General features: G+C 36.9%; 1 protein-coding gene and 1 long non-coding RNA gene across 2 annotated transcripts; both read right to left on the reverse strand.

Annotated features, from left to right (window-relative positions):
• Positions 1-1,176: 1,176 nt before the first annotated feature.
• LOC135154938 (uncharacterized) lies at positions 1,177-10,275 on the reverse strand. Its single transcript, XR_010294334.1, has 3 exons — positions 9,988-10,275; positions 8,397-8,587; positions 1,177-3,617 (listed from the first exon to the last, which is right to left on the reverse strand). It is a non-coding gene; the product is annotated as an uncharacterized LOC135154938 (long non-coding RNA).
• A 2,331-nt stretch (positions 10,276-12,606) lies between these two features.
• LOC129266679 (uncharacterized) lies at positions 12,607-15,418 on the reverse strand. The gene is made up of 3 exons (XM_054904510.2): positions 15,343-15,418; positions 14,620-14,882; positions 12,607-12,968 (listed from the first exon to the last, which is right to left on the reverse strand). The coding sequence occupies exons 2-3, from the start codon at positions 14,861-14,863 to the stop codon at positions 12,859-12,861; spliced, it is 354 nt and encodes a 117-aa protein (XP_054760485.2). The 5' UTR covers positions 14,864-14,882; positions 15,343-15,418; the 3' UTR covers positions 12,607-12,858.
• Between the last annotated feature and the right edge of the window lie 830 nt (positions 15,419-16,248).

The raw sequence follows: 16,248 nt of genomic DNA on the forward strand, positions 1-16,248 counted from the left end.
TAATATATCATGCAAGCATAGTTTAATTTTACTTTGCAATATATTATAATATACAAATTTGTAAATTGACGCCTTCAGCCTGTGCTACAATTGTTATGCGCATGAAAGTACAAAATAATTGTCGCATTATCGGAGCAATTTAGGGCGGAGCCATTTTCGGCGGAGCAGTTGTCGGCGGAGCAAATATTGACGGAGCAGATGTCGGCGGAGCAGATATCGGCGGAGCAATTTTTGGCGGAGCAGATGTCGGCGGAGCAACTATCGGCGGAGCAATTGTCGCGGAGCAATTGTCGTATAATCGGTGCAGATGTCGGTGGAGCAAATATCGGCGGAGCAATTGTCGCGGAGCAATTGTCGTATAATCGGAGCAGATGTCGGTGGAGCAAATATCGGCGGAGCAATATTGTCGCGGAGCAATTGTCGTATAATCGGAGCAGATGTCGGCGGAGCAATTATCGGCGGAGCAATTATCGTTGGAGCAATTTTCGGCGGAGCAAGTGTCGACGGAGCAAATATCGGCGGAGCAAATATCGGTGGAGCAAATATCGGCGGAGCAAGTGTCGACGGAGGAAATATCGGCGGAGCAAGTGTCGACGGAGCAACTGTCGGCGGAGCAACTGTCCGGAGCAATTGTCGGCGGAGCAGTTGTCGTATTTTGCGTAGCAATTGTCGGCGGAGCAGATGTCGGCGGAGCAATTGTCGGGTCACCCCTATATTACCCGGCTAAGCTAGGCGTTCATAGCGCACACAGCTTTTTAAGGAATTACTTCCTACCGGTACCCATATATATATAACCTTTTTATTATAATGTTACGTTATAAGGCCTATTAATATACATGCATTAATCGTTCTTTTAAATGGTCGTCATCATTTCTAGTAGGATAAAATTTAATGATACTGACATTATTAACGAAAATCCCCTTAAGGGTAACTTATCATTTAATAAATAGGAAGAATCTCATTCAGTCTTCATTAAAAAATACATGAAGGACAGATAACGCACACCCACAAATGGGCGCAGTGTATTCATACACTCTCGCATACCTTCAGACCACACATCTTTTCAAACGAAATCTCATAACCTTACATTATGTTTTTTTTTTTTTTTTTTTTTTTTTTATACATATTTCAAGGCACAGTGCGATAAATAGGGGACAAGTTCATTAGAAACACACATCAATTTGGAACATCATTTTTAATATTAAAAACAACATAACATTAGACGTACACCTCAAATCCTGGGGAAATACCACCAAACAAACAAAAAAATCATGAAATCGTTATCAAAGTTACAAAAATAATTTATACACTTAATTCCATTACAATTATGTATTGTTTTAAATAAATATATAATATGCTAAGAAGAACAAGCCTGATATTGAAATACAATTCATACTAGTAATAATCTAACGATGAAATGCGAAGCTTTCACATAAAGGGCGAGTACATGAAACCTTAAAATGGATCCAGTAACGGCATCATGGTTTATCAATAGGGGAAGCCAGTCAGTTTTTTTTTTAATGACAGGAGGGACACCTCTTTTTGACACTCTTCTGTCTCGTATATTTTCTTCCCGATTTAACCCTTTTCCTTTTTTGACGACTACAAAGATCATATGGGGCTGCTACTCTCCGCTGCCCCCCCCCCGCGACCCCCTACCCTGCATGAATCCCAATAATGTTGATGGATTAAAGAATATTTGAAAAACAAAGAATTCCTTTTATTAAGTGCAAAGTTAAAAGTTCGTATTTTCCACAAACCGTTATTCGATTGATTCTGTTTGAACTAATGCTTAAAATTTCTTGAATTTATTATATCTCAATGATCAAAACCATTAGTGTAGAATGAGCAAGAATTCTATTAAGGAAATATATAAATATATAGATAAAATACACAAAATAAAGCAGTAAAATAAAGTAAATCAAAATCAATAAAAGTTCACAAACATGAAAAATTATTAACAGATACACAGGCCAATAAACTGATAAGCTTGAACATTTCCATTAAAATATTCGCCAATATCAAATAAAAATAATGATTGTAGAGTTTTTAAACTAAAACTTATCAATAGCATCACGTAAAAAAAACAATAACAATTATCTCGCAACAATATTAAATAGAACAAAATAAATCAATAAACATGTACGTATGAAAGACAAAAATGATATGATAGTATTTGAAAAAAGACGAAATAAAAACACACTTTAACAGTTTCGTTAAGTAATTGAAGACAAATAATAATTATAACTAAATGAGTTTGATCATTGAAACACAAACAATGAATAGCAAGTGCGATGTAAACAATCTTTTTAACACAGTAATTAATGAGCGATGATTAAAATAAGTCTTTTATATCTACGCCAAATAGCAAAAAAAACACAACAATTGACTACATTCTATTGTATAACCACTTTGCTCCTTGAAGTCGAAATGAACATTTTGATTGAATATATATAGTAATATTGCTCAACGATTAATTGTTGGCTCAACGCTGAGTGGTCATATCTGCAACGTTATAAACAGAATGTAACAAATAATGGTTTGAGAATCAACCTTTACTATCATCAAAATCATTCAACATCACACCTGTCTTGTTCGACCTTGATTCGAATCACGGACCTTTGCATGTATATAAGTTTTCTTTTCCTATATCATGTCTATACATTAAATAGTTATTTTAGTCACATGCCCATTTTCCACTTACTTAGCGGAATCACAAAATGGCCTAACTAATATTTTGAGTAAATTTTAGTTATGGTGTTATTGTTAGACCACAAAAAACGAACAATGTAAATAAATCGCAAATTCAAGTATTATCAGTTCTATCAAAAGAAACCTCGAGCTTTTTTTTCAGAAATAACGCTTGGTCACAAGACAAGTACCATACAAGAAATTTTCAAACATGAAGCAGGCAAACACAAAATTATAAAACAAACCACAAAACAACGCATGCTTGCTTGTCTAAACATCCTCCAATCGACCGTCAACCAAGATACATATTTGTCATTTATACTCACTTAGAGGAACTAGAACATTTCATAAATAGTTAGAAAAAATGTACCAAATAAGTAATTCCAATGAATATGAGTTGTGGTGTGATTGTTTTACCATGGAAAGTGGGATCTTGTAAAGCGCACTCAACAATAATTTATAAAAAGCCGCAAACTCAAGTATTATCAGCGTTATCAAACGAAACCTCGAGCTTTTTTTTTCTGAAATAACGCTTGGTCACAAGACAAATACCATACAAGAAATAACAAAAAACAAAACAGACAAACAAATATAAAACAAACCACAATACAACGCATTCTTGCTCGTCCAAACATCATCCATTCGACCGTCAATTCGTCCCAAGGCGTGTCGCAACTTCTTTTTTTTCCGTGGGAGAATTTTGATGAAAAGCGCCACCAACGTTCATGTCCATCTCGGACCATTTCGTAACAATCCAAACAATGTTTTTATGGATTTATTAGCGATTTATTACTGCGGTAAAATTGAGAATCACTCTTCCTCTGGATCTAGAGAGAATTTAGAGCAGGCAACGTAATATCCCGGATCTCTCGGACTCCTCACCATATCACAAAAACAACGTTGATCAGTGCCCTTCTTGATACATCCTAAAAAAGACAAGAATAACAAGAAAAAAAAAAGACCAAGTGTAAGAAATAAAAAGCTTCATAGTTTTGATTTTGGTCAGGCTAATTTACATGTATGGTACAGATACACCAAGAGAATAAACTTCAAACCGAAAAAGGGTATTATGCTCCTTTGCTCCTTAAATTGGCGATGAACGGAGCAGCAAGCAGGAGGGCACCGGGCCCCACCAGGATGTAGCTGGGAGTCCAGTGGGTGATGCAAAACTGTACTTGTAGTAATTTAAGATCTCTTTGTTGACTTAATTTACATTTTATATTTTTTTGTTGTATATAAATACCCAAAGGAACTGTTGCTGTGCTAGCGCTATGAGCGTCTCTGGACCATGTGGACGGTGTTTGTGCTCAGTTAGACATCACTATTATTATTCTTATTATTGTTATTATTATTATTATTATTATTATTATTATCATTATTTTCATCATCATCAACATCATCATCACCATCATCATAATCATAATCATTATTACCTTTTGCCGGCATGGAGTCTTTTTCGTTAAAATGACTGTGATATAACTGTGTCCCTATGAATTCCGAATGTTCAATTCACCTCTCATGCGTATCAAAATTTCTTTCCAGTTCTTGTATGTATACACTAAAACCTCCAAAAGATGTTAAAATGACACAGTTTTACTTTATCTCCGCTTTATTTTTAAAGAAAAATATATACATATATTGTTTTACAATTGAGCAGTTCGAATAATTGCGCAATTTAACAATGTGTCAGAAGAATATACCCCTATGCAATGTTGCTTATACCAAAATTCATCCAGTAAGAGGGCTTGGTGTTATTCTACCCAAGAATAACACATGATTATTTCTCACCCACAAGCGTATAACCCTTCTTGTAGTTTCGACATTTTTGTTTCTTATTTAGCCAATGAATAAAGTAAATTAGGCAGCAAGGTTTCCACTTTGGCGAGTTAACATCGCGAGTTATGGCGAGTTATAGCGAGTTGCCAAAATGAGGCACTCGCGATAACTCGCATAAAGCTCACCATGAAACTCGGGATAACTCGCGACAACTCGGCATGGCTCGGCGAAGCTCGTTCAAGCTCGGGACAACTCTCCTTGAAATCGTGAGCAGTTTCAAAAATTTTGAACATGTTCAAAAATTTTGCTAACTCGCTGTAACTCGTGCTGAACTCACCTAAACTCGTTATATACTCGCAGTACTCGCAATAACTCGTAATAAGCTCGAGATAAACTCACACTAACTCGTAATAACTCGCCACATCTGAGTATACGCGAGTGCGTTCCGACTTTTCAAGAGCGAGATACGAGCATTGCGATCGTTTTACGAGTCAACTGGAGGTGCCCACGAGATTAGCGCGACTTTAGATCGAGCACCCCGAGTTACAGCGAGTTTCGTATGAGTTTATTCCGAGTGCGATGCAAGTGCTCAGAGGCATGTCAGCTGAATGATAAATGTCCAGTGATCTATATTTTCCCCACATATAAACCCCTCAAAAAAGTTTGGAAATCTGAGTTTGGCCATTAATTTCTCCCAACTCCAAAATTTATACATTGCATATTTGACATCATTTAAAAGGTCATCCAATTCTCTTTACAATGATACCATGCTTGTTATGATCATGCCATCACGAAAAAAGCAGGATTCAAAAGTGTTGGATGAAGTCTGAATTGAAAAGCTGCAAAACGAGCAAAAAAGTTTGGAAATCAGAGTTTGGCCATTAATTTCTCCCGACTCCAAATTTTACACAATGCATATTTGATATCTTTCAAAAGATCATTTGATTCTCTTTAAAATGATTCCATGCTTGTTATGATCATGCCATCAAAAAAAGAGCAAAATTGAAAAGTGTTGGATGAGGTCTGAAGTAAAAAGCTGCAAAACGAGCAGAAATAATCATGAAGGGTGAATGAATAAAGATGAAAATCCATTCAAATCAAACCCCTGCTTTTTCATTTCATAATGTTTTGTTGTGGTTTATGTTTGTTTGTTGTGTGTTTGCTTGTGCAGAGGTGTGTTTGATTCCATTTGAATGTTGATGTTAAGGTGCATGAAAACGATTGCTGAGAATCTCACTCATCATCATGGAAGAAAAGAACAGTGACTTTCAATATTGTGTCATTTTGCAAATTTTGAATTTTGACCTTGCCCCACATTTCAAGGCACTGCACCTCCATGTGAGCCAAAATCGTATCATGGAAAGTATAATTTTAAAGAAAATTAAATGATATATTCATTGATATTAATTCAACATTGATATTTATTAAAACCGAGGCGGGATTACCGCCTCAAACTCAAAAGAAACCGCTTAAAAAACTCACTCATCACCACGGAAAAAGGAACAGTGACTTTCAATATTGTGTCACTTTGCAACTTAATTTTGAATGTTGACCTTGCCCCACATTTCAAGGCACTGCACCTCCATGTGAACCATAATCATATCATCAGTGGCGTACCTAGGATTTTCCACAGGGGGGGGCAAAATCGGCCGCCAAAAAATTTGACAAGCAAAAAAAAAAAAAAAAAAAAAAAAGGTCTTCAAGCTCGTCAGGGGGGCAATAAAGGTCTTCAAGCTCGTCAGGGGGGGCATAAAAGGTCTTTCAAGCTCGTCAGGGGGGGGGGGGGGGGCAGGGATATGTATTTTGTATGGGTTGTGGCTCGTCAGGGGGGGGGCAGAGTGGCCCCCCTGCCCCCCCCCCCCGTAGGTACGCTAGTGCATATCATGTAGGGTATCATTTTAAAGAAAATTGAATGATCTATTCATTGATATTAATAACAATTTATATTTACTAAAACCGAGGAGGGAGTTTTGATTAAAATCGGATTTCCAAACTTTTTTGAGGAGTTTATTTTAAAGTGAGAGCACATTTTAACTGACCCACGCAATGTACACGTACTTTTAAAGAAGGCTGTTGCCACTGCATTATTACGATTACTTTCAATAAATAAGGAGAGAAATATGCCTCGATCCAAAAAATCCAAGAGTTGTGGCCATTCAGGTAGGGAAACAGCGAAAGAAGATGACATTCAAACAAGGGTAGAAGAAGTGCAGGAAGAGACAATTGAAACGGAAGAGGAAGTCAATGACGAGCAGAGCCAAGGTAAAAGAACAAGACATCAAACTAGACAAGGTCCAAGTGGAGCGCCTCTGGCAGTCTAACCTGCATCACGCTATCCAATATAGTAGCAGTGCTGACTTTGAAAACTACTATAAAATAATTATTCACAAAAACACCATTCATACAATGATACAATACTACATTCATTGACAATAAATTACATTGACCTTGATCATGTGACCTAAGACTTGTCAGTGATACTTGATTACCCCTATATCCACATTTTACAAACTGTATCTAAACTTTGAAAGTTATGACAGCAATATAGTATTAATCTCCAAAATGGCCAAAGTTCAATAACCTTAAATGACCTTTGACTTTGGTCATGTGACCTGAAACTGGCATGAGATTTTCGGTGATACTTGACTACTCTAATATCCAAGTTGATGATTCATATCCATAAGCTTTCAAAGTTATGATGGTAATTCAACAAATACCCATAACATGACCAAAGTTCATTGACCTTAAATGACCTTTGACCTTCCTCATGTGACCTGAAACTCGCACAGGATGTTCAGCAGTTCAGTAATACTTGATTACTCTTATATCCAAGTTTCATGAATCAGATCTATAAACTTTCAAAGTTATGATGGTAATTCAACAGATCACCCGAACATCAGTAAAGTGCATTGACCTTTGACCTTGGACATGTGACCTGAAATTCGCACAGGATGTTTAGTGATACCTGATTACTATTATGTTCAAGTTTCATGAATCAGATTCATAAACTTTCAAAGTTAAAATGTTAATTTAACAAATACCCCAATTGGCCAAAGTCCATTGACCCTAATTGACCTTTGACCTTAGTCATGTGACTTGAAACTCAAGCAGGATGTTTATATACTTTAATAACATTATGTCCACGTTTCATGAACTAGGTTCATATATTTTCTAAGTTATGATGACATTTCAAAAACTTAACCGTAGGTTAAGATTTTTATGTTGATTCCCTAAACATGGTCTAAGTTCATTGACCATAAATGACCTCTGACCTTTGTCTTGTGACCTGAAACTCAAGAAGGATGTTTAATAATGCTTGATAAACCTTATGGTCAAGTTTCATGAACTAGGTCCATATAGTTTATAAGTTATGATGCCATTTAAAAAACTTAACCTTCGGTTAAGATTTGGTGTTGACGCCGCCGCCGGCATCCATCTTTGAGTGCCAAAAATGTGCATATCCCGCCCCTTGGTCGTATGAAACTCTTATCACTCGTAACATAATCTTGATAACTTGTTCATAGCTCGCTTTAAGTCGTATAAAGGTCACTGCAACTCATACTAAGCTCGGTCTGACTCGTTTCGTGCTCGGTTCACTCGTACAGCGAGCGTAGTGAACTCGATGTTGAGTCTTTTGTCACTCATGCAAATTCCAGAAAAAAATGTAAATTTCACGCGAGCTTGTGCGAGTTAAGGCGAGTTAGAGCTCGCGCAGCTCGAGTACGACTCGCAACTCCAACTCGCCAAAGTGGAAACCTTGCTTTAGAAATCTATGCCTTCCAAATTCTAATCGTAGATGGCGTCCTTTTTCGACCAATCACCCGAGACTGAAAGATAGATTGCTTGCACAGTCTCTCCTACCAACCGTGTCTAGCCTCCCCCCCCCCCCCTCTTCCACCGTGATGACCCATATTGACATCCACACTTACTAACGTATCGTCCACTGCCTAGTCCGTTGCCCCGCTTTGCGAGATCGTCAATGAACCTCACTCCCATTCCGCGATTATACCAGCCCCAGTCAGCGTCCCTCTCGGGGTCGGTGATCGCTGACGTCGTCGACGCACCGAGAATGACGACGGTCAGGAAAAGGGCCAGGATGAAGGTGTTAAGTGACATTTTCCTGTAAACATTATAAGAACAAAATGGAACAAGATAGATAATGACGATGCCAGTGAAAACGCAATGTTTTTTTCAGGGGGGAGCACATCAATATTATTTATCCAATATTTTAGCCATTCCTAGACCGAATTTGCTCCATTTTACGGTGAGTATATTTTCAGTCAGTACTGCAAGATCGTATAAATTACTCAGCCTTGTAAAAATAAAAAATACCATCATTACGTTTCATCTATCACAGTGCTGTTGCTGCTACTACTACTGCTGCTGCTGCTGCTACTACTACTACTACTACTACCACCACTACTACTACTACTACTACTACTACTACTACTACTATTACTACTACTACTACTTCTACTACTACGCCTACAATTGCAACTACTCCTGCTACTGCAACTACCCTTGCTCATCCTACTACTTCTATCTCTACTATTGCTGTTACTACTACTACTACTACTACTACTACTACTACTACTACTAATACCACCACTACTACTACCACTACTACTACTACTACTACTACTACTACTACTACTACTACTACTACTACTACTACTACTACTTCTACTACTACTACTATTACTACTACTACTACTACTACTACTACTACTTCTACTACTACAACTACAATTGCAACTACTCCTGCTACTCCAACTACCCTTGCTCACCCTACTACTTCTATCTCTACTATAGCTGTTACTACTACTACTACTACTACTACTACTACTTCTACTACTACTACTAGCTACTCCTACTGATAATGATAATAATACTAATAATAATAATATTAATAATGATGATTGTGGTGGTGGTGATGATGATGATGATGGCGATCAACTACTACTACTACTACTACTACTCCTACTGATAATAATAATAATACTAATAATAATATTAATAATGATGTATCATAGTGTGGTATGATTCCAATGAACATATAGCTAATCCATTCAAGTGCATCCTTTGTTACCAACGTTACTTAGCCATTATTTAAGAATCTCGATAAATAATAGTGTAAAACGAATATAAACATAATCATTTCTACTTTTAGATCACTCGTCCCAGCAATGAACTCATTTCTATTATCTTACAGCCACACGCGGAACAGACCAGGGTCATTATAACACAAAGCTTAACAAGCATCGTCGAACATTTTTTGTTTATATATACGATTGATTGCATTGACTACAATGTTCAATCAATCCTACAAATCAAATGCAATTAGTCGCTAACCTTAGTGTTATGGGACCTTGAGCTTTCATGTTAATTAGAATGACGTAACATCGGCCGATTTAGAGTCGGTTCGTTGATGTGACTGTAATTATGACGTAATTAGCAAAATCTTTCCAAAAATCATTCCATCATGTGAAAAATAGATGGTTAAATATATAGTGTCCTTACCTTTCGTTTAGTTAAAGTTCCTGTGACTTATAGTTTGAAAATAAAGAATCCTTTCTGGTAGGCGCTGCCGCTTAAGATCGTTAACAACTGAAAACATTACACCATCTTCAAACCGTTTTATATAGTCATCATCCGTCAGCACCTTAATTTTAGCATCTTACAACTGCGTTTCAAACAAAGGGCCATCCATGTACAAGTAATGATGTGTGACTGGGAGCTATTCTCGGATGGTTTCTAAACTTATCCCTACTGACGGGGCTCCTTCCATTATAACGTCAAAGCCAATCTAGCGCGTCCGAAACAATTATGAACATCAAAACCGATTATCCTACAAAATGTTCCATTTTGCAAAATATCTGCCCCCTCCCCCTCCTCGCCTCTGTCTGTTCTTCTATCTGTCTGCCCTTCTCTCTTCATCTCTCCCCCCTCTCTCTCTCTCTCACCCACACACATTATATATATATATATATATATATATATATATATATATATGTGTGTGTGTACACGTTGGTTTCAATGATGTATAGAGCATTTTCATTCATTTGATGCAAGATGTATATGAAAATGAATATTAAAATGCTTTGGTCAAGGGCCGTGCCGGGAGTCGAATTACCCCGCACTTTCACGCTGTAGGGCACCTTAGACCACTCGGCCACGGCACACACATACGTACACACCCTCACCCACACACGCACACACCCCCACATTCTCTCTCCTTTTCTCTTATCTATGTTTCCACTCAAGGACCCATATTCACTCTCTCCCTCTTTCTCTCTTTATATCTCTCTATCCTTCTCTACCTCTTTCTCCCCTTCAATTTCTCGTTATTCTTTGTACCCTTCTATCTATTCTTATTACTTTCTTCCTTTTTTCTCTCTCTCTCTTTCCCTCTCACTCCCATCCCGGTACGAAGGTTTTCCTCATGGGCGAGCTCGTCATGCTATCCTTGTCAAGAAATCTAATATCAGAGTTATTACACGCTTGATTGCTAATACATGGAGAGGCAAAATCATAAATAAGATGATGCAATTTTTGTGAATGAATAAGAAACTCTCATTTATAGCGAACGAAAACATAATTCCGCGTTTTTCAGGGGCTGTGTTGGACGGGGGCAGTGGGGGATTTATCTCCCCCTTATCTTTTAAATAACTGACGTGTAAAAATCCGTGAAAATTACCACCTCATCGAGATTTTTAGGCTCCCACTCTTGACTCAACCCCCACTTAAAATGATAGGAAGAAACAATGTATCGCGGCCACTATAAAAAAAATAGTACCCCAGGACGGTACTATCAAAATATTGTCATACAGAGCTAATTCCAAATACATAAGAGCAATGTAATAAAAATACTAGTTCGTCGCACGGGGTAATTATGATTCGTATTAACAGAGGGGGGTTCCAAAGGGGCAGGGTCTGCCGCCTTTATTGTTTTCAAGCTGATAAATTTAAGAGTGATCGGTGATAACAGGATAAAGGAGGAAAAAGGAGAAGAAAGAATTATCCTCATAAACATAAATAGAGAGCAATTTCATAAAATATTCAACTATTTTGTACGTCCGACCCCCATATTTCTAAATTTTCACTTCACTTCATAAACTGACCAAGTCATGGTCACTTGACAAAATCAGAAACTGTTATAAGAACTAGAAATCAGAGACAGAGAATTACATGAAGGTCTCAAAAATATGGGGTCGGACCAACAAGTTACCAGCACTGGTAACTCCTTGGTCGGACGTACATATTTTATGGAATTGCCCTAGAGAAACAGAATGGCGTTACATTTTATCCCCCCCCCCCCCGATGAAATTACCTCGGTGCCGCCTCTGGACATTATTAATGGAGGCTGAATTCGAAATGATATTTTTGCTGGATAAAGTGTAGCATCTTTCCCATGACATTCGATACTTTGTTCATTATACAATCAGGGCGTGTCAGACTGGATGAGCGCGATGTCGTAATTACATTTTAAATAAAGACCCATTCATTATTATAAGCGCATAACAACACTTTCTTTGTCTATGGTATTGGTTTGACCAGGGGTTTGACCCATGGAATATCAAGTGGAGGGAGTATACTCGCAAACCTTCTTCAATGTTATATTTTTTAATCTTCACGTTCATCATGTTCATCGGTTTCTTAACTTTTTCCCACTCACTCTCTCTCTCTCTCTTCTTCTTCGTCTTCTTCCTCCCCCTTTCTCTATTCCCGTCTCATTTCCTCTCTCCTTCCCTATCTTTTCCATCTTCTATTTTTGGCGAGGGTGTGTGTGTGGGGGGGGGGGGGGGGCTCTCTGTGCAATTTCAAATATCACCTGGAGCTTCAATTAATTTTTTTTTGTGAATATGTCACCCAACAATTTTAAAGATAAATATTGAATAATTCTTAATTAGCTTCAAAATCAGAATGTTTTTTTTTTGCAGAATTTTGTTAACCAGAATCATACCCAATTCTTTTTAAGTCAAACCAAGAGTCCAAAATACCGGCCAATGTCGAAACAAAATACGAACCTGAGCAATGTATTTAGGGTGCATTCATTCCAGACCAGTTCCTCTCTGTCTGACGAACCCTTTATTCAGCTTAACATAAATTGTTTGACAAAAGACAACACAAATGGTCACCTTTTCCATGAAATTGAACTTTAATGTTTTCTTCTTTCATGACTGGCGATCGACAGATACATTTTAATTATTACAAACAAAAAGTGTTGAACAGACATTCCTTAAAATTGAATTTCAGTTGTTAGAAATATTTCATTAGAAGAAAACTCATTAATGTGTTTCCATGACAACCAGGCTCTCGGTGCAGCATCACCTGGGTATACTTCAAGGCATCGTCCCGTTGTAGATATATATAGAAAATTACAAATGATGATTATATCTGATTTAGATTTTGCCCGCCACAGACCCTGTAGAACTTCGGATTATTCCTATTCTTTCTCATGTCACAGATGCAGCTATGGCCGGATACCCGGTGGATGCAACCTGCAAGGTATGATAGACAGAATGAAAAAAAAGAATGGGGGAATGTACACTGGTATACAGATGATGGGGGGGGGGGCTCGGGGCCATGGACCCCCCTCATAAAAAATTGTACCAACATGAACCAAAAAGGAAAAAAAAAAAAAAAGAAATGGAAAGGAAAAGGGTGACATCTGATAATAATTTCTTAATGTTAGATCAAAATATATCACAAAATGAGGTTTTTGTATATTAAAAAGGTTACCGCTTCAGGTTCAGTTTGGTTTATTTTCATTTCAACTCAAGTCAATTCAACAGTAAAATAAATCATTACAAAGATATAAATGAATATACAAATATATGCAGTATAGCGATATGACAACGCTTTTGCTCACTCGTTTCGCTCGCTCGCAGTTGTTAGGACATTTCACCCCATACGCCAGGTCTGGCCACCTCGATAATTCTCACTCATTATTCCACTGGAAAGGTATATACAAATAAGCATTATACAACTGATCAAAGGTTGTCTCATATTGTTTTCATTCTGTGAAACATCTATATGAGAAACGTCTGACATTCCACTCTCGAGATCCGGGGCCCGTCTTACAAAGAGTTGCGATTGATGCGATCAATCGCAAATATGGAAAGCCAGCAAAGTCAACATAATTATAGAATGCATGTTTGTTCAAAAACTTTTCTAGATATAAATGCATATCCATAAATTTATTGATATCTTGACAATTTGGTTTACAAAGGACATTTTGCAAATTTGCTGTAGAAAAAAATATGATACGGATGGATTTCCATAGAGTTACCATTGATTGGATCGATCGTAACTCTTTGTAAGACGGGGTTCCAATGTCTTTCCGGCAAAAAAAAATCAATAAATCAAATTTCATTCTGCCACTTACACAGCTAAGGAATGCTACAAACATGTAAGACTTTCTCGCATAATAATAATACGCATGAGCAGGAAAATGAATCTCGTCCTTTCATTAAGTGGCTTTGAAAGACAGGCGGCCAAGACTCGATTTTTGGTAATCAACAAATTTTAGCCATTTCGGAATCAATTTTGTCCAAAATAGACAATTCTGTTTTGTTTTAAATTCTAGCCGACGGATGAAATATTTCAACGGTATACCTCTTCCATTACTCAAAAAATGTGTTCAAACTTCGGGAAAAGTAGATATCTGTACGAATTCGGCGCGATTTATGTTTAAAAGTCTGAGGGAATAATGGTGCTTCCGCACGACATCCAAATAGCAAGATATTGGTAGATTACTTAAATAAACAATTAAGACACAACAACCATCTACAATACCCCATTATCATACGAAAAAACCCCGTATGTACAGATAAGTATAAAATATGTTGTATAAAGTGTAAAGAACATAAACATAAATATACAATCGATTAGAGAGAGAGAGAGGGGGGGGGGGGTAGAGTGAGAGAGAGAGATAGGTGGTGGTTGAAAGGGGATATGTATTATATAGCCTATGCAAATTAATATACCAGGGCACTGATTCATAAAAACTTGAAATAATGACAACAGTACATTTCTATAAGCAAGTATACTATTGGGCAATTAAATCAATTAATTTCAGTAGCTTATAATTGTTTATCATCACAACAAGGTCAATGAAACGGACTCCAAATTTGAGAAAGGCATACTCACGCACGAAACGCCCTCTTCCCTGTCCCTTTCCTTTTCCCTTCCCTCTACCCCTTTTCTCCACGTCTCCCGCCTCGTTCAGGAAATCGTCATCTGCTTCGAAGTCGAGTTCGTTAGTCCGTTTTTCAAGGAGATTTAGCGCCATTTCGAACTCCTCGTCATCTGTCTCGTCGTCGAGTGGCAACGCGGCGGCGAGAGCCGCGACAAAGGCGAACACCGTGATGGTCCAGAAAAGTTTAGACGCCATGTTCAACTGTTGGAGGTTTCTGTAACCGCGTATTCATTTGATTGTAGTAAACAAAACAAAAGAAAGCAACCTAGATATAAATGTTCAGTTATCAGAAATATTTTATTTTAAGGAAAAAACATCGCAATATCATTTTCGCATCAACATGTTAAAAAATATTGGAAAATGCTATCAAATCCACTTGACGTATAATTTTCGTTTCTTTAATTGATTATTAAATTTCTGATTAATAAATCAATCATAAAATTCTTTCATGGAAATACTATCTACTCACCTGGTCTGGGTTGAGTGCTTGCACAGTGTGGATAATTTTGTTTTGATGAAGGAAAACTCACCATGCCTAGGATTCGAACACACGACCCTCTGATTGAGAGACGAGAGCAGGAACCACGAGACCACGGCATTTACCACATTGTTTAAAAATCTAGAATATTTATGAGATAAACATGATAAAATAAATATTCAGTATAGAAACTCACCAGAGTCCTAATCAAATCGATGGAGAAAACCAAAAGATCTCAGCTACAATTCACTTATTGAATGTCAGGGATTCAAATTCTACCAAGATTTATATACCGTTCTCCAATTTGAGAAATACATACCAGGCAACTTCACGCCTAATCCATCTTTTGCCATAATCGTGATAATGATGGAGTGGTGAAGCCAAAGATCTGAAGTATTTTGATATAAAGTTTCTGAATGATTAATGGTCAGTTCGAAATTGTGTCATATTTCTGGACATTACAATTAATTGTGTTTTAGAACAGGTGCTATCTTGTCAGGTAAGACCTTGATTTCATTAATTTAGATAAATATAATTCTTCCGGATATAATCATTTTTTAATGCTTGGATGCTCTTTAATAATATATCCGCACTTTCAGTTCGTTTTAATTATTCGTTTAGATTTATTAACAATTCTATATTTTTTCAGTAATTGATAGAAGTATAAATATTTCTATTGATATAAATTTTATTAATCAATTATCATATGAATTATTTGTCAATTGACTAAGAGAATGTAATAAAAATTGTTAGAAATCGCTAAGCAATTTTTTCTCATCAATTAAATCAAAAAATATTTTTACTTTCTTTAACATTTTTTCATTGCTTGATAATCTGATTTCCTTCTACTGAATTAAACCGTCATTTTATCAATGCACTTAGTAATTTGCAGTTTGTTTATTAATCAATTGATTTGGTCATGATTTGTCCTAGAAGTTTTTTGAATTATTAAACCCAATAATCAGTACATGTGCCGATTTTATTTATTTGTTCCCTTTGTTACCGGAAAAGGGAGTCTTTATCTGAAGTAAAAGAGGAGTTTTATTTTATGGATACACAGCAAAAATTGTGGTGTTAACCGGTATACATAGAGGACCACACA

This window comes from Lytechinus pictus, chromosome 8, assembly GCF_037042905.1.
Source record: "Lytechinus pictus isolate F3 Inbred chromosome 8, Lp3.0, whole genome shotgun sequence".
Classification (NCBI taxonomy): Eukaryota; Metazoa; Echinodermata; class Echinoidea; order Temnopleuroida; family Toxopneustidae; genus Lytechinus; species Lytechinus pictus.